Source organism: Canis lupus, chromosome 33, assembly GCF_011100685.1.
Source record: "Canis lupus familiaris isolate Mischka breed German Shepherd chromosome 33, alternate assembly UU_Cfam_GSD_1.0, whole genome shotgun sequence".
Lineage (NCBI taxonomy): Eukaryota > Metazoa > Chordata > Mammalia > Carnivora > Canidae > Canis > Canis lupus.
Window position 1 is genome coordinate 17159422 of NC_049254.1, and position 19588 is coordinate 17179009.

The 19588-nt window shown below is 43.9% G+C and overlaps 1 protein-coding gene across 13 annotated transcripts in view; it reads left to right on the top strand.

The window, feature by feature from the left end:
• Positions 1-19588, top strand: part of PHLDB2 (pleckstrin homology like domain family B member 2) — a 217085-nt gene that overhangs the window by 122365 nt on the left and 75132 nt on the right. For all 13 annotated transcript variants that reach the window (XM_038582793.1, XM_038582794.1, XM_038582782.1 and 10 more), the window contains one exon: positions 8646-9871. In XM_038582793.1, the coding sequence (XP_038438721.1) occupies positions 8646-9871 (1226 nt within the window). The remainder of the gene's footprint in view (positions 1-8645; positions 9872-19588) is intronic.

The window sequence follows — 19588 nt, forward strand, 5'->3', positions numbered from 1 at the left end:
ATTAAAATACATTTATTCCCATGGAACTGTTTCTCTCTCTCTTTTTTTTTTAAGATTTTATATTTTTATTGAAGAGAGACAGAGCATAAGCAGTGGGGAGGGGCAGAGGGTGAGGGAGAAGCAGGCTCCCCATTGAGCAGGGGGCCCGGACACGGGACTCGATCCCAGGACCTCGGGACCACAAACTGAGCTGAAGGCAGACACTTAACCGACCGAGCCACTCAGGTGCCCCCTGCTTTTGGGGGATCTTATGTAGATGTGAAAATATCCTCCTTGGAGATGATCAACCTATGCACGTGTGTCTGATGGGTAATAACAATTTTGTTCAAACGGGCTGATCTTTAAATGAAAGAACATGGTGCAAGGGAAGAGGAGTGGGAATCCACTGGCTGCTGTGTTTATCCGCAGACAGAACAAGAAGGGTACTAGTTACCAACGGAAGTGTTGTTCTTTGCACGGGGATATAAACTCTCACGTGAGGAGCAGGAGGCTAAGGGAACAGCGTTTAGGAAGTGGGAGGTGAGATGAGTGTTGAGAGGATGACCTAGGGATGCTTGCATTAACTAACTGTGCAGGAGGTGATCTGTTGGGGAGACAGGATCCGGGGATATTTGCCAGGAGCAGGTGTTTGCCAGTGGGTGTGGGGCCTAGTGGAGAGGTTAAGGCTTGTTTGCAGAGATGGAGGAGGCCGAGGAGGATTTAGTGATGAAAGGAAATGTTTGCGTAAAAGGAGGGTATGTTTGCAAACGGGAGAGCTGCAGAACTGAAGGTTTCATCGAGGATGCTGTTTGGCTAACAGAGGATGGGGGAGATGCTGCTTGGGGAGTTCTGAAAGGAGACGATGGCTAGAGAAGGAAGTGGCTGTTCCCAAAGCTTCACATTAGCCTCCCCCCCCCCCCGCCCCCCATCATGTTTTCTTGTCGGGATTAGTGGAAAAAGAGGGAGGGTTTGTATCCATTGTTCTCCATCCTTAAGCTTGGAGTTTGAGGCTGACATAGATTTCCCGGTTTTCCCTTTTCGCCCTCTATAAGCTCCCCCCCCAGGCCCCATCTGCTGCCGCAGGGACACCCCTCCTCCAGGATTCATGTAAAGAATGGCACTGCTTCTGAGGGGCTGCTCTAAGCTGGTGTCTGAATTCAATTACATGTCATCAGTGTGTGCTTATTTATAGCCTTGCCATATTGTAAACATCAGCGCTGAAAGAGACCAGCCCCTGGACCACCAGCGTTCTGGGGGAGCTCTGAACGCCAACATCAGCCACTGTCTGCGACAGCCTGGGCGCCCAGAGCCAGCCCCTCAGCTCCCGGGGCCCGTGCAGGGCGCAGTAGACTCAAAACCTTTCTATAATGTGGAAACTTTTTTTAAGATTTATTTATTCATGAGACACACACACAGAGAGAGAGAGAGAGGCAGAGACACAGGCAGAGGGAGAAGCAGGCTCCATGCAGGAAGCCCGAGGTGGGACTCGATCTCGGGTCTCCAGGATCACACCCCAGGCTGAAGGCAGCGCTAAACCGCTGGGCCATCGGGGCTGCCCCTATAAAGTGAACATTTTAACCGCCCTGATCTTGAAGGGTCTTCTTTTTTTTCTGAGTTTGCTCCTGTAATCTACATCCTCGCCTTTTCCCAGCTCATATGGAACAATCTCTACTTTTCCATCACCTGCTCTAACAGCTCCCTGCTCTGATTAGTCCCGCTGTTCTGGGTGACCCGGAGAGGAGTCTCTACATGGCAACATCAAATGACAATGTAACTCGTCGTATGATTTTGGACTCCCCCAAACCCCTTTGGGCTTCTGGATAAACTGCGTTCTGCGTTTATATGGGCCAGGCCTGTAAGTCCTTCTCCCTTGACACCACGCGATGCGGTGCAGCGCAGCACAGCGCGACACACCACGACACAGAGACACAGACTTTGTCTTCATCTCTTGGGTTCTGGAGACTTTTCTCTCTGGGCGTGTTTTCATCATCTTGAATCCAAGGAGATCCCTACAGCTCAGGCAATTGCAGTGCTGTAAATTCACTGCTGGTGACACAGTTTCAATGGGGTCAGCTTCACCCTATTGTTACTGAATGTAAGGGGCGCCGGAGAACTCTGTTGTACAACAGATGCCAGAACCGTGTGTCCAGGAGGGAAGGAGCTACCAAGAAACTTTACCCACATGATCCTCGAGATTAGTGTTTCAAGTAATCATCTTCTCTGGGGAAACAGCGCTGTGAGCTGCTGTGCTATCTTCCAGACACCTCTTCGTGCCTTCTGGCATTTTCTAATTGACAGCGAGCTGATGTACATTTCAGGTGGTAAAATAACAAGAGCTCTGGGGGGATTAAATGTATGGATTGGAAAGTAAGCCCAAACGTTTCAACACACATTAACTCCTTTCCTGTTTAGACTTCCCGCTGTTGTCCCTTCTCCAGATGGGCACCAGATGCCTTCTCCCCTTCTCCACCCCCGTTCTGTGGATGCGCGTGGAACGTAGGCAGGGGTTAAAGCCCCAGGACTCCTTTGCTGCCACCATAACAATGCAGTTATTTTATAATTTCCCCGAGACTTCTTTTTGTTTACATGACATGTATAGGAAACCCAAAATAAACACATCGGTGTAGGCCAAGAAGCCAGGCTGGAAACGGAATCTTCCTCGCCTGCCCCCCGTCTTACCCGTGTTACCACAGATCTCTCCCCCTACTGCCTGCCTCTGGTCTCCCACCCCCGCAGCACCTCTCCTGGGGCTTTCTTTTACCTGCCACCGCCCTCGCCCTTCCTCGTCCTAAATCCAGCTGGGGCCCCTGATGCACCCTGTCTGCAGCATTCCTTCCCTCATTGCCGGGGGATTCACCAAACCCAAACTCTTCCACTGTGTTCTCCACCCTCCCGCCTCTCCCCTCCTTGCTCACCCTCACGTCCTCCTAAAGAGTGCGTGCTGGTTACCATTCTCTGTTCCCCCTTTCTAAGCCTCCACTCATGTAATCTCATCTGCAATGAAAAGAATACTCTGGAAGTAGGGAAGGAAAGAGGTATCGCACCACGATTGTCACTCCCCGGTCCGTAGAGGCAAAAGCGGATTCTTTACCTTTTGAGTTGAATTGGTTGGTGGGAGCAAGAGAGATGAGTTGGGACAAGTACACACATGGCACTCAGCTGGGGCAGGTAAACTAAGCTTCGGGAAAATGAGGAAGTTCCATATTTGTAGTTTGATGATACATTTTTAAGTGTACAACCTTTTATGTATCCTTAACTGAGCCAGGGAGTTTGAACTGAAAAACGGGGGTATCAAACGCGAATATCCCTTCAAATAGTCTCTGGAATGTCTTTACATCCAAATCATGCTTAACTTTCCCCTTCAAGAATGCCTGGGAGAGAAATGTTACACGTTTCTCAGATGTGACTTCTTATTTGCAAGTGTCCTTCTTGTCTCCTTCCCTGGAGTCTGCAAAGCTGATCCTTCAGCAGGTACTACTTTGCAGTATTTTGGTGTTGCATTTTGTTTGGCCAACCAAACTGTTTCAGTAATTATACTTTTTGATTTCTTTAAAAAGCCTGTGTGAGGTGGAGAGCGGTATCGAATGTTACCACCCTGTGAGATAGTAAGAAACCTGTAGTAGTTTGATACTCTCTAGTTTTATTTGCCTAAATGAAGAGAGAAGAGAATTTGCTAGTATTTTATTTGGGTGATTAAGTAGCATTTGCAACTGCAAACAAGTTCAAGTGTAGTAATGTATTTATCATCTAAAATGACATCATTATCTTACATGGCTGTGTCAAAAACTAAACTATTTTTTTTCACATCAGAGTAGAATTTATTTGCTTTATACATAGTGAACTGACTGATTTTTATTAAGAGAAAACAGAAAAACTATGCCCTTTAAGAAATTAAACTTTTAAATATCCATTTTTGACATGATGTATTAAACCCTTCAACTCTGTGCTGTTAACAGAGTAAATATTTAAAATGTAGTGTTTGGGCTCATTGTTTAATTTTTGACTTCTATTTAATCACGTGTGCTTTGGCTTGCTTTCTGGATTGCTGTCTCGGCACATTGTGGGAATTCTTCTAACTTAGTTCTGTTTCCCATTTTGTATACATTATCTTAAAACCGAAGTCTCCCCACTAACTGACTTTAATTCTTTTCTTGTCTATTCTAATATCTCACTAAAGGGTTTCCTTTTGTAGCCTTGTCGAAAATATCCTAAATGGTTGGAAATTGCTTGCCAATTTAAGCCACTCTTAGGGTAGGCAAAGGGCTCAGACTCTTGAGGGCATATCTTACATGGTGGTAGAGATGGGAAAGGATTTAGATCACTATGAGAGAGAAATGCATGTTTATTATAGTTCATCCCGGAAGAGTTACATGCTAGACTTTTTTCAAAAAGGACCATAATATAGAAAATAACCGTTTCTTTTTCCTTACCCATGTTTTGCTATTAATTCAGTCAGAGACAGGACGTTTGCTGCATGTGCCAGTAGTCTGACCTCTAATGGCCTTGGGATTTTATTTATTTTGCTTATTGTTTTTTAATAATAAATTTATTTTTTATTGGTGTTCAATTTGTGAACATACAGAAAAACACCCAGTGCTCATCCCGTCAAGTGCCCCCCTCAGTGCCCGCCAACCAGTCACCCCCACCCCCTGCCCTCCTCCCCTTCCACCACCCCTAGTTCATTTTCCAGAGTTAGGAGTCTTCCATGTTCTGTCTCCCTTTCTGATTTTTCCTACCCATTTCTTCTCCCTTCCCCTCTATTCCCTTTCACTATTATTTATATTCCCCAAATGAATGGGATTTTGTTTATACTCATAAAATCATGGAATGTAAAAGTAGCCTTATGCTGCTATTGGGTAGTACTCATCAGATTCCCTTTCCTTCAGTGGATTTAACTTTATTGTCATTTCTTTGCACCATAATCTCCACAGATTCTGACTCTCACTGGGTTAGTCCCCTCCATGCTCCTTTACCAGTGTTTCCGTCACTTCTCTATTAAGGCGCGTGTCACACTGTATGGCAATCATTTGTTCATATGAGTGTCTTTCCCTCTGGACTGTAAGCTGTGTAAAGGCAGGAAGTGGTATATGACCACGTGCTTCCCAGTGCCCAGCTGAAAGCCTAGTTTATGGTAAGAACTTAAGGAAGATTAACACCTTCATAGTAGCAAACAACTTCCAAATCTCAGTGGCTTAAGACAATCTTGGGTTGGCAAGAGTCCTGTTTCACAGCGTCCCCATTGACGGGTATAGGCTAATAAAGTCTGCACAAACTTGGATGCATGCTAGTCATCTTATCGTGGGGGTGGGTGGGTGGAAAGAGTGAATCATGCCCCAGCTTGGAACTGACATGTCACTTTCTCTCATGGTTCCTTGATCAAAGCAAGAGACATAGCCATACCCAATGTTACAGGGGTGCAGAAGGGAAACACCTCTTTGTTTATGAGAAGAGGACGGGAATGTTAGTGAGCAACACTAAAACCTGAATCAATATCCAATGCACGGTAGGCACCCAAGAACCATTTAGTGACTAAAGTATCTAGAACTTTCTGTTGGGATTTTAATTTTTTTCTGTACGATAAGCAGAACCAAGTTAAATATGCATCCTGTTAACCACATTTTTTAGGAGACGAGGATGCTAATATTATTGTACAGGCTGTGTTCAGCAAACTTCTGAGAATTCTTTTGTAACCACTCTGTTTACTCATATTAGGGAATGCGTTGTGTTTGATTTTGTAGTTTTTCAGACACTTAGAGTACGGAATGGCTACACTTGCATGATTAACATTTTGCCCGAGTCATTAAGAAGAGCTGGGGAAAATGCTGAAGTTGTCAAATATTTACATATTAAGTTAGTCGTCCAAGAACCTTTTTAAGAAGAGTTAATATCTGGCTCAACAGTTGTACAGGAGCTTAGGAAAAATGAGAGCCTAATCAACTTATGCATGAAGTATTTCTGAGAACATTAGAACATTTAAGTTCTACTTTCCTAGCAAATTTCAATTATATAATAGTGTTTTCAACTACAGTGTGGTCACCATATTTTACATTAGATCCTCATACATCCATCTTATAGCTGAAAGTCTATACTCTTTTACCAAGTCATTTATAACCTGAATGTTCTCTCTCTCTCTCTCTCTCTCACACACACACACACACACACACGATGGATGTGTTAACTAACCAGATGATGAAAATCCATTCACAACATGTATGTACATCAAATCACCACAATGTCCATTTTAAATATCTTACAATTTTATCTGTCAGTAATACCTCAATAAAGCAGAAATAAAATACAATAGGGGCACCTGGGTGGCTCCGTGGTTGACTGTCTGTCTGCCTTTGGCTCGGGTCGTGGTCCTGGCTTCCTGGGATCAAGTCCCACAATCAGTTTCCCCATAGGGAGCCTGCTTTTCCCTCTGCCTGTGTCTCTGCCTCTCTCTCCGTGTCTCTTATGAATAAATAAGTAAAATCTTTAAAAAGTAAAATAAAATAAAGTAAATGCAAATTTTTTTTAAAAAAGTATTGCTACAGATTATATTCTAGTAGTTTACACTAAGTGTCCCCCCCACCCCTTAACTGTCAAAGCAACTCAGTTAGTTGAGAACAGAGGGGATCATGACTCGAGGTCATCTTCGTTTCAGTCCTCCAAGAGGGCAGAGTGAGGTAAGTCTCAAACCAGACTTGTGTTGTTTTCAAGGTGATAGCTGGTGGTCATAGACAGTTGCTGACTATGACTTTGTCTTGGGAGCAGAGATGGCCCTGTCCCTGAAGAATGAAAGACCTGACAAAAGCCAGATGGCAAGACCAGATTCTATCTGGGAGGCAGTTCTAAGGGAGAATCTCAAAAAAATTTTTTTGAGGTTTACTCCAAAAGATAATCATGCTCATCAGGGCGGGGGTTTGGGTTGGAGGGTAGGGAACCCAAGGTAGAGCTTGTTGGGGCAAGCTGAGCTTTACAAGAGGATGGATACTTAGCCCATCACTAGGATTTAAGTACCCAGATTGTTTCTTGGCCCCAGCCTGGATAGGAAGCAGTTCCCTAGTATACTGTCTGAATCTGCCCAGGAAGTCTGCAAAGCTGAGCAAGCAAGGCAAAGTCCCCAATCTCTGGATAGGACACAGTGGGGGAAGGCTGTGACAAATTGAAAACTAGTGCTCGTAGAGTGTCTCACCAATGGGTCTGTGGGAGTCAGGAGAGGCTGGAGATGAGGTGGGAATACTTTGTCTACCCCTCTTCCTTGAACTTGTGACCTAGTTTCAGGAACAAGCACGTTATAAAATTGGTTACTCATCTATTGATACAAGACCAGGATGTAATAACTAGTATCTAAGGGGCCTGAGGTGTTGGACAGGTCTCAGCAGTGCATGAGTTCAATGAGAATGTTTAAACTGTGATTTTGCTTTGATGATAATCTGAAAAATACATACTTTTATCAATTACAAATGCAAGCCTTCTCATTTGCAGTGATCATTTGAACTTAAAGTATGTTTTCATAACCTAAAACGTTAGTTTCTTAAGTTAATGTAATTCAAACTAGAGTCCAAAAATACTCTTCTGGGTGCACACATTTTTCTAATAAATGGTAAGCGTGGAAGATAGAATCTGAATCTGAGCCATGAAGGATGGGTGGGTTCGGGTGGGTACAAAGGAGGGAGAAAAGTGTTTCCACAAGAGGAGAGAGTGTGAGATCAAGGATGAGCATGATTCATTTAGGATACCTGGAACCTAAGGATCCTCCAGTTTCAGGTTTTAAATACCGCCTCCTGACCCTGATATGGCAGTGGTTTTGGGAACCCTCTTTTCTCTGTTTCCTCATTGACCTGACTTTTTCTGATGGGTACAGGAGCTTTATGACCTCTTTCTTGAGAAGGGAACTCTCATAGTCATCCTCTGCCCCTCATGATACCGATCAGTGTCTAATGGGAAACTGACTCTCTTTGTGTGCCAGAATGTGAATTTTGTCTCTGCACAACTTTACTTCTGAGCAGTTAATGAGTCTAGCAGAGACACCCAAAGGAGGGTGCACTGCGTCGCCATGGTGGGTGTTTTCCTGGTACTCAGGAAGCAGGTGGTCCCCCAAGGACCAGAACAACTGACGGGAAATGGTCTTTCTTATGGACCAGCCTCACCTGTACTTTGTTAGGGACTTGTCCTTTGCAAATATCATCAGTGGCCTCTTGAGTTCTTTTTTCTTTTCTTTTCTTTTCTTTTCTTTTCTTTTCTTTTCTTTTCTTTTCTTTTCTTTTCTCTTTTTTTTTTAAGATTTTATTTATTTATTCATGAGAGACAGAGAGAGAGAGAGGCAGAGACACAGGCAGAGGGAGAAGCAGGCTCCATGCAGGGAGCCCCACATAGGACTGGATCCCAGGTCTCCAGGATCACACCTGGGCGGAAGGCAGGTGCTCCACCACTGAGCCCCCCAGGGATCCCCTTGATTGCTTTTCTTTTGCACATGCAGCATCCCACATCGGTGTTCTTCACGCCTCTTCATTTCGCCTTACTTTTACTGGACTTATTAATAAAACAAGAGCCTGCATTGGTTAATCCCATCAGCTCAGCCCGCAGGGCTGTTTGTGCAGACGTCAGCTGGCCAGTGCTTGCACTTTTTCGATCTTTGCTAAATACAACCCAACTCTTTTTTTTTTTTTTTCCCTTTCCAGATTCCAGCAGGACCATGGCAGAGCTTAGCCACGTGCAAAAGCAGCTCGATCTACAAAACGGGAGCCTAGAGGCGGGTTTCGGGGCCAATTCCCCGGACGACGACGACGACGACGACCGATCCCAGACCATGATGGAGAGCCTGAGCCCCAAGAAGTACTCCTCCAGTCTGAGGTTCAAAGCCAACGGAGACTACTCCGGCTCGTACTTGACCCTGTCGCAGCCGCTGCCGGCCCGGAGGAGCCCGTCCCCGCTGGGGAGCGGCGCCCGGAGCAGCCCGTCGCTGGCCCGCGGCCCCGGGGGCAGGCAGCTGCCCGGCGCGGGGTCGGGGTCGGGGTCGGGGTCGGGGAGGCCGCCCGCCCCGCCGCTGGGCGCCTGTGCCCCCGGGAGGCCGGACCCCGAGCGGCCCCTGCGGCTGGCCGACAGGCCCCCCTACTGCAAGTACAGCCCCAGGAACAAGTCCCACGACAACGTGTGCCTCCTGGGCGCGCTGGAGGCCCGGAAGGCGGCGTGGAGCGGAGGCGGCCCCGCGGGCCCCGGGTCGGGGGCGGCCAGCATGCCGTCCAGCCCCAAGCAGGCGCGGAGGATGGGCCTGCAGGACCGGCCCGGCCGGCCCCGGGAGCCCCCGCCCGACGCCGCGGCGCCCCGAGCGCGGAGGCCGGCGGGGGGCGGGCTGGGCCACATGGGGGCGCACAGCCGCTCGCTGCCCCGGCTGCACAGGGCGGCCGACGGCCCGCAGCTCAGCCTGCCCCCCCGGGCCGCGCTGGGCGGCGCCAGGCGGACGAGGCCGGGGGACCGGGAGCCGCCCCCCAGCTGCGCGGAGCACGACGGCTACCTGAGCTTCTCCTCCTGGAGCGCGGGGCCCGCGCCCTACAGGCCGGCGGCGGCCGAGGGCGCCCCGTACGCGAGCTCCACGCTCAGCATCCCCGCCAGCCCCCGGGTGGCCCGCAAGATGCTGCTGGCCTCGGCCGCCCCCTGCGCCCCCTGCGCCCCGCCCGCCCGCAGGAACCTCTCCTGGGGCTCCGCCGAGCTGGACGACCCCGACCCCGACCCCGACCCCGACCGCGACCCCGACCCCGACGGCCTCCGCCAGGCCGCGGGGACGCCCCAGCCCGCCCTCCGGGAGAGGAAGAGCAGCATCAGCTCCATCTCGGGCCGCGAGGACCTCATGGATTATCACCGGCGGCAGAGGGAGGAGAGACTCAGGGAGCAGGAGATGGAGCGACTGGTAATCCTCCTCTGCGCCCGACCTGGCCTCGGCCGCTCCCTGAGCAGCGTCCCGGAGGCGGAGGCGGAGGCGGAGGCGCGCCCCGAGGATGTGTGCGGGGCTGTGGGGCTCCCACGGTCCCCCCCCCCCCCCCCCGCCTCGGCCGCGCCCCGCGGCCCCTCTAGAAATCCGCTGCCCCTCCCCTTCCCCGGTCGCTATTCTCGGGCACGTGTGGCTCCCGCAAGGCCCACCCGTACCTCGTGTTCTGTTTAGTTGCTCTGCACGGTCCCCAGGTGCAGATGCTCGATGAACCTGACAAAGCGGTTGCAGGTTTTACCGAATTTCCTTTCAAAGATTTCATTTATTTGTTCGTGAGAGACACACAGAGACGGAGAGAGGGAGAGAGGCAGAGACACGGGGGGGGGGGGGGGGGAGAGACGCAGGCCCCATGCAGGGAGCCCCACGTGGGACTCGATCCCGCGTCTCCAGGATCACGCCCTGGGCTGAAGGCAGCTGGGCCAGCCGGGCTGCCCAAACATGGATTTTCTGGAAGGGAGCAAGAGGATGGGATAGTTAATGTTGAATTTTATCATCATCACTTTCTTCTTTCTTTCTTTTTTTTAAAGTTGTTTCTTTGAAGATTTATTTATTTATTCATAAGAGACACACAGAGAGACACACAGAGAGAGAGAGAGAGGCAGAGACACAGGCAGAGGGAGAAGCAGGCCCCATGCAGGGAGCCCCACGTGGGACTCGATCCCGGACCTCCAGGATCACGCCCTGGGCTGCTGAGCCACCTGAGCTGCCCTTTACTGAATTTCCTTTCTTTTTTTTTCTTTTCTTTTCTTTTCTTTTCTTTTCTTTTCTTTTCTTTTCTTTTCTTTTCTTTTCTTTTCTTTTCTTTTCTTCTTTTCTTTCTTTTCTTTTCTTTTCTTTCTTTTCTTTTCTTCTTTTCTTTTCTTTTCTCTTTTCTTTTCTTTTCTTTCTTTTCTTTCTTTTCTTTTTTCTTTTCTTTTTTTTTTTTAAGATTTTATTTATTCATTCATGAGAGACACAGAGAGCCTTTACTGAATTTCTTAGAAGCCTTAGAGACTTTTAAGACTACGAGTAGACACTGCTTTGTATTACCGATGCCATCAAGTGTGCATGTGCATGGTCTGGTAGAAATAATCAGTGAAATCGTGACTCATTGGCAGCTAGGCAGTAAATTGTTCTGTATTGCAAGTGGTCTGGAAAGTTGAAAGGTTGGCTAAGTGTGGCTCAACCTTTTTTTTCTGCACTGTGCATGTACACACACCCTCCCGGCCCCATACGCCTGTCAGCAGTGTCTCCTCGTACATGCAGTGACACCCAACTATACATCCGGAAAAATGTTTTGAGTTGTCTTTTCCTATTTAAAATGGATTTATGCTTATTGTGAGAAATACCGAAAATAGTAAGAAGGGAGGAAACATCCTCTGAGAGTCCCATTAATGATTGAGGACAAACTACCGCATTCTTTTTGTTTCTTTTTCTTTTAAGATTTTATTTATTTATTCATGAGAGATACACAGAGAGAGAGAGAGGCAGAGACCCAGGCAGAGGGAGAAGCAGGCTCCATGCAGGGAGCCCAATGTGGGACTTGATCCTGGGACTCCAGGATCACACCCTGGGTGAAAGGCAGGCGTTAAACGGCTGAGCCACCCAGAGATCCCTCTTTTTTCTTTTAAGCAGAGACTTTTTTTTTTTTTTTTGTCTATTTGTTTTTTAGGATGTACAGGGTCAGAGATTATTTTAATTCATTAATGATGAGTTGTTCCTTAATGAAGGTTGCAGCAAGATGTTAAAGCTGATTTACAAAAGTATAAGAGTACCGAAAGCATTTCAGTTGCTAAAAGGAAGTATACTGGATTAAGATTTCTTGGAGTTTTAGAAGAATCATTTGCATCACTCGTAGTTTTTGATAAGTTAATATCTATCCTTTCTGATATCCTACTCAGTAATAGTGAATGAAAACGAATGCGCATACCCTTAGAGAATTCTGTAGTCCTTGGGTGGGTCTGTTAGATGGTGCTCCAAAATGACAGTTTCCTTTGTTATCGTAAGTAATCTCCAGAGAATTTTTCATGGTCACAGAAAGGCATTGTGTTTGGGCTTGACTCATTGACATAAATTTAGGAGAAGTTTTAATTAGCATATGAAAAAGCCTTCTTGTATGTTGGATAGCAAATCTGGCTCTACACTGTGCTGAACAACTCTTTTTTTTTATTGTAGTATAATTGACATGCAGTGTTACACTAGATACATTAATTTTCAGGTGTACAACATAGTGATTCTGCAAATCTGTACCTTATGCTGTGCTCGCTGCAAATGCAGCCAGCATCCGTCACCATACAACCACACAACACTATTCCATTGGCTGTATTCCCTATGCTGTACCTTTCATTCCTGAATGACTATTATTAATGAAGCCAGAAAATTAACTTATATCGGATAATTTATTAAGGAATCTTGGAGAGCGTTTCAATGGCTTCCCTCACTCCAGCAATCTTCCTGAGATGTTGTTTTTTTCCTCTTCTGTTTCAAGGGCAGGGAAACCAACCTCGAAAACCACCTCCAGGTTTCATCTTTAGCACTTTTAAGTGTTGGTGAATTTGTCATTTTTTCCAGTTTCCTGGCAATCTGGGAGGTGACCTTCTTCACTGCCTATAAAGTCAGTGCCTTGTAAGTCACAAACAGGTCCTGGTTTAATTTCTGGGGAGAACTTTGTGGGTATTGGCTCCAAATACGAAGTTAGACCTTTTTTTTTGCTCAACAATGGGCTTTGTCATATTTGATGAAATGAGGTTTATTTTAAAATATGACACTCTGGGTTTGGCCTCTGTTGCTTAGTCTGTCTAATTGCATCCCAGTAAAAGGGAAGATAGATTCTTACTGAGCCTATGCAAGTACTGTTACTGCTTTTGAAACATACAGTGACTTAGAAAAATATTTCTTCCTGAATTCTGAGGGACAAGGAGAAGAAGATACCATTGAAAGAATGTTTCATTTAGTTTGCAGAATCAGAGTCAACTAAATTGAGGGTTAGAGATAGATGGAGAATGAATGCTAGAGGTTTTCCCCACAGTAGAACATTACACATAATGCCAATGGTTTTCCACAAGACATATGGATATTAGATTTCCAGTGTCAGTTTGCTGAGTTCTGTATAATTAATTGATGTTCCTTTGCATCTTGGGTCATTAATTTGATTTCATGAAGGCATCTATTTGTGGACTAGAAGAAGTCCCGAGAATCTGATTTAGCCACCTATTACTGTCTCATGCTTGTCTATGCAGGATCAGGCCAGAAGCCTCTACTCACAAGTCTGTTGTCTGAAATCTCAAGACTGAAGAAAAAGTATCTGGTAAAGTTCTAACCACCAGGCTCTGAGACTCTTTCTTTGTTACAGGCACATTCTAGTCTATAACTCAGAGCAGAGTGTCTAGGCTAATATGAGAGGGAAAGCAGAGACCATTGGTGAGGATAAGAGTAAGTAGCTATGGTTAATCGGTGGTTAAGTTAATGAATGGTAATCAGCAAGAAAGCAACTTAATATCCTCTGCCAGGGCATAAGACATTGGTCTTGTTTCATCAGTGTTTCCTGGGAAGGTAAGAATGAGTCACACAGAGAGTGAGGCCGTTGACATATATCCAGGACCTTTCTGTAAAGTATGCAATCTGTGAATTTTCTTTTTATTTTTCTTTTAAGATTTTATTTATTCATAGAGACAGAGAGAGAGAGACAGAGACAGAGGCAGAGACACAGGCAGCAGGAGAAGCAGGCTCCGTGCAGGGAGCCTGACATGGGACTCGATCCCGGGTCTCCAGGATCACACCCTGGACTGAAGGCAGCGCTAAACCGCTGAGCCACCCGGGTTGCCCACTTTATTTCTATTATCATATTTTATCCATACAAAATTAGCCTAGGGAAAGCCGAGCTTCTCATTTGATTTGACAAATCTTCCTGTGCAGTTTTTGATGGTGTTGAGCTAGTCATACATGAAGGACAGAGCAAACCTAATTATTTGTAACATCCTTCTTTTTGTAGGATGAAGGAACAAATCTTGCACTTGCCCGGGGGTCCTTTGGGAAAACTTAAAGAGGGTTCAGGTATAAAAAATATCTTGGAAAACTTTTTTTTTTTCTTCTGAATTTAGTGTCTGATTTTGGGAAGGCAGAGTCAAATATTAATTAGAGGAGATTTCTGCCTCTCTCTATGTCTCTTGTGATTAAATAAAAATCTTCAAAAAAATAATAATTAGAGGAAATTTCATTACATGACAAAGATAGGTTTGTGGTTACATGACAACAATGAATATTTTCAGTTTTCCTTCTTAATAAAGCAATAATAGGTTATTTTATAATAGGGGCGCCTGGTGGCTCAGTCGGTTAAGCTTCTGCCTTTGGCCCAGGCCACGATTCCAGGGTCCTGGGACCGAGTCCCACATGGGGCTCCCTGCTCAGTGAGGAACCTACTTTTCCCATTCCTCTGCCCACTACTCATGCTTGCTCTCTCTCCCTCTCTCTCTAGTACTCTCTTTTTCTATAAAGTAAATAAATAATATTTATTTATTTAATAATTAAAAATATTATTTTATAATAAACAATAAATCTTAAATCATTAGAAAACATCATTTTAAATATTCAGGGATGTATCCCAGTTAGCACAAAGCACAAAAAAGTTACTCTCATGAGTTACTGAACCTCTCTACTCTCTGGAAATTATATAGAAAAATAACCTTTTATTACCTTTTGTAAGGGAGGCTGACTTCTCCAAGATCAATCTATCATTTCAATATACATAACCACATTTAAGTTTTATGTTAATAGGGTATTTGTCATGCATTACATTTTTTAAATTACTTTATGAATAAACCCATCAAAGTTGTCCAAACTTTGCCAAAATTTTAACATTTTATTGCATTTTTATAGACCTACTATTGCAAGTATTATAAACCAAGTCAGATAAAGCTCCCTTTGTGCAAACCTACAATTTTTAAATTTTCACCGACTTTTGTTTTTTATGGTCCTCTTTCAATCCTGAAACGACAGGATACTTTAATACAAAAGCAGTAAGACAAAAGCACATAATTTAAAGATACTGAAAATTATGCTTAAACTGACACATCATAGAACATAATTACTATTGATATAAAAACGTGTGTCACAATTATAATTCTGTTTAGTTGAGCACAACTTTTATGTTTTTGTTGAGCTTAAACATTATATGAAGTAATCTTAGCTTATCTTTTCAGTAAACTGATATGATATTTTTAAAAATCCAGATAAACTAATCTCTTTATGATAAAATAAATCCAAACTTATTTCAAGTATGAAATTACAGAGGCGCCTGGGCGGCGTAGTCAAAGATGAGCATCTTGGTTTCCACTCTGATCTCAGGGTCCTGGGATCGAGCCACGCATTGGGCTCTGTGCTCAGTTGGAGTCGGCTTGGGATTCTCTCCCTCTCCTTCTGCCCCCAACCCCTGCCCTACTCGTGCTCTCTCTTTCTCTCTCTCTCCAATGAATAAATAAATCTTTTAAAAATTAGGAAATTACACATGTATTATACTGTACACTGGTAAAACAAAAGACATAGAACTGTTTTTTAAACCAGATTGTCAAATCAGTCTGACTTGTCCGTGAGTTTGTTTTGCTCACATAAACTTGCTTTCTAAGGGAAACAAATGCTTCTGAAATCAGCACTTTTTTTGATGAGAAAGTTCTTTTTCTTTAAATTATTAGAATTTCATTTTATTTTATTTTTTAGAAATTTGGAAAGGTTAGATTTCTATCTATCTAAATGCTTATTAATTCCTAAACCAATCAGAGCAGAAGGCCTTTATTTTAATTTATTATTATCTTCAGAAAGTAGGAAAATACTTCACTCATTCCAGTGATTTTTTTCCCCTCAGCTACAGAGACTCAGATAAAGAACTTAAAGCTTAGTTCTATAGCTTCAGCTACAGATCAGAAGTAAACACTGGAACATAAAATTTTATGGTTCCATATCTCAAGAGACTGCTCACGTTTCCACTGGGCACAAAATACTGTCCTGAGTTGAACTCACAGATAGAAAAATAACCAACACATTAAAACAACAGCAAACACAAATGTTCTGTCACCTCTCACCTGAGCAAGGTTAAATTTCAGTTCTACCTGGAGAACTACACGTGACCAGACTGTAAAACCAGATCCCTAGTCATTGCTGCCACCAGTGGAGATAACCAGTGGAGATATTGGCTGTATGCAAACCAAAACCCTGGTCAAACTTAGCCAAGAATCAGAAACAAAAACAAAGCACAGCCAGGAAAACAAAAACTGCAAAAAAGTTTGTGAAAAGTCAGTGAAGGTAAAGTTCTCCTGCCATTTGGGATTTACTCCAGGGGCTGAGAGAAGCTGCGCCTGGGTTTCCAGCCTCCGAGATCTATTTTGTGAGCAATGCAATTTAATGGACTCCACAAGACGAGTGTACTTGGACATTTCACAGGCACCTCCAAAATGTCAAAGCATAATTTTCAAAAAAATAACAGAACTCTTCTACAAGTATAAAATGAATAGATGCCAAAGATTTATTTAACTCATTAGTGTGGAAACCAAGCAGAGTAAGGGTGGTTCACTATAATTTCTGTAGACTTTCTAGCTAAACTGTGATTATAGGAGTGTTTCATCTGGATTTTTTTTTCCTTGTTCAATCTTTATTTGAAAACTTAAGGTAATTATATTGAGTCTTAAAGACTGAACCCTAATTATGAACCTCCAAGGACCTGTTTTTGAGGTATAATAATTCACATTGAGTCTCATTAAATGGCCTCCAACTGCTGTGCTATTTGAGATATTTGATTTGTTATAATTTTTATTCCTTCTCTCTTGCTCTAGGCTGCCAATTCTTGCCTTTGTCATTATGCCAACCTTTTCTTTCTTTTTTATGATTTTAGAAACCAGATATCAAGCCTTGTTTAAAAATATTCTAAACTAAGAGTTACTAGGTCCAAGTGAGGTCTCAAGAGGGTTCTGTGTGCATGAAGTGTGTTGTGTGTACTTGACCTCGTAGACCTTGTGACATTCTTCTGGGCCGGTCTGTGGTTGTTTAAACTTTTCAGTGCTGAGCTGTTTTCCAAGTAGAGGACACATGAATGGATAAGATATCTCTAGAGGGCTAGGATGCTGATTCGTTGACAAACTAGATGTTCTAGGGGCTGGAGAAATAATTGTACAGTAGATAGGATATTCTTTTATTCCTCTTATTTGCCTCCCTCCCAGTAATATAGTGATAGTGATGGCATGTAGTACATTGTAGGGCTCAGGGAGAAGACATTTTATTTTATTTTAAAGATTTTTATTTATTTATTCATGAGAGATACACACACACACACACAGAGAGAGAGAGAGAGAGAGAGAGAGAGAGGCAGAGACACAGGCAGAGGGAGAAGCAGGCTCCATGTAGGGAGCCTATGTGGGACTTGATTCCTGGTCTCCAGGATCAGGCCCTGGGCTGAAGGCAGCCCTAAACCCGCTGAGCCACCTGGGCTGCCTGAGAAGACATTTTAAAAGGAAAGGGAGAAAATAAAAAACTCTGTAGCAAACCCTACTTCTGTGAAGAGTATTCATTTGGCTACAATGCGAAAAACATCTGTGTGCTATGTGGAGAACGAATGAGTTCCCACAAATTGCACTGTAGCAATCCAGTGTTTTCTTCCTAGCTGATGGCAGTCTTCTCTGGTGCCTTGATAAACAGGATTGTTGCTGTATAGAACTATGTAGGGCCACACTGGCTATTCATTTCTCAAACATGCTGACATATGATTCCAATCTCGTGAAGCACCACAGAATAAGGTCTCGAACTTTCATGTGCTCTACCATCCCAAAGATGAGGTTGGCTTTCTCTCAAGGAAGATAGTAGTATCCCCATGGTTTCGTTATTTGAGTAGGTAAAATGTGTGGGTCAGCAGTTCTGTTCGGAAGATATTTTGTTCCAGTAGCTTCTCTGAAAAAGCACTTTACAATGGAAGAATTTTAGATTGCACGAGACTGGGACCATGTCAGTCTTGTTTACTGCTGTATATCCACCTCCTAGCCAGATGACTAGAGTATGGGAAGTGTTGCATACCCATTTTTGAAAAGAGTATATGAATGTTTTTGATATCCATTCACGACATTCTTCTGGCTTTCCATATTCAATGGCCAAAGGTTCTGCCCCTAGTTCTCAGACATCTCTAAATTAAGTTTATGCACTTGGTTCCAGGTAACCGTGAAGCTCTGTGCAAAAGAATGCAAATATCTCAGCATAAATGCATTCTTTTTGTGTCCAGAAATGGGGCAATTCCCTTCGGATATGCAGTTAAAAATTAAGAGATGAAAATCAGTTGCTTTTCTTTATTTTTAAAAATTTCATAGCACTCCTTGTAAGAACTGGTGTTCTCCAGGGTCATATGAGAGCCAAGGCTGCAGGACCCAGAGTCCTGCTTGTGTCCTGTTGAGCAGGATGGAGACCTGTATTTCTAAAATTAAATATAAGCTTAATGGAGTATATTTAAGGAATTATAGCATTTTATTTAATAAATGTATGTGTTCACTAATCTTAAGATGGTAAGGTGCAGATACCATTTAGAAACTAGAGTAAATAGATTGGTGCTATTCAATTTTGTAATTAGGAAAAACTGTTTGGGAACCCAAGAAGTGCGAGCCTTTGTCAGATGAAAATCACTCTAACCACAGGCATGCATTGCTTCTCTGCCTGCTTTTTGCTCCCTGCACTTCCTTGTGATTCTTGACCCCAGAGACAATTTGGGCATTCAGACATTTTTTTGCATTGTGAATTTGAATTCTTGATTGGAAGCAGAATGGACAATGTTAACAGAATGCCATAATGGAACCTGCCATAGTATTAATACTTTTTTTTTTTTTTTGTCCCTAAGAAGAATGTGTTTGAAATGTGAAGGCAAGCTCAAGATTGAAAACTATTTTGTCCTCCACTCTCACAAACTCGGAAGGCATTCCTTCCTGGTGTGGCCCTTCCTTCTGCTACATCCTGACTATAGTTTTAATTTTTTTAAAAAATGGTTGCCTTAGAGGGAAGTGAGCCAGTTAAATTACAAATGGGTGAGAGGTTGGTTGACTGACCAAATAAACTTGGTGGCTCAGACTTTTTAAAGGGATATTTAGAAATTTTATGACTCCCTTTCTATATCCTGACTCAGAATGTCTATTGTTGCTAGTTTTAATCTTAAGAGTTAGCATAAGCCTTAAACTGACCCATTTCTGTGAAGCCTTGCTTTTTCTTGGCTCTGATGTTTAACTCTGTCAGTTCTCTGCCATTCTGCAGCTTCTTTCACTTTGATGCCTTACCTGGATGGTCAGTGGGCTCTAGCTCAGAAGTATAATGGGAGCCGTGTATGCAATTTTAAATTTTCTTATGCTCAGAAAACTTTTTGGGTGAAATTAATTATGATATATGGGACAACACAAGCCTCGAGTGGCAGTGCTGTCTATTGCCTAAATAAGCTGCCCATTCTGTAAGCAAACTTCTTTCACTTCTAACAAAATAAGAATAAATCTATAAGTAGTGGGTAATATGAAGAGCACTACTGTCTATGATGAGATCATCAGAAAATAAACTTCGGACTTTCTCTCTGTGTATTTGAGGTGGCGAATTCTTGGCATGTATGTAGATGCCCAGTAAATATTGAAGGAGTTTATCATTAGCAAATTAAGAATG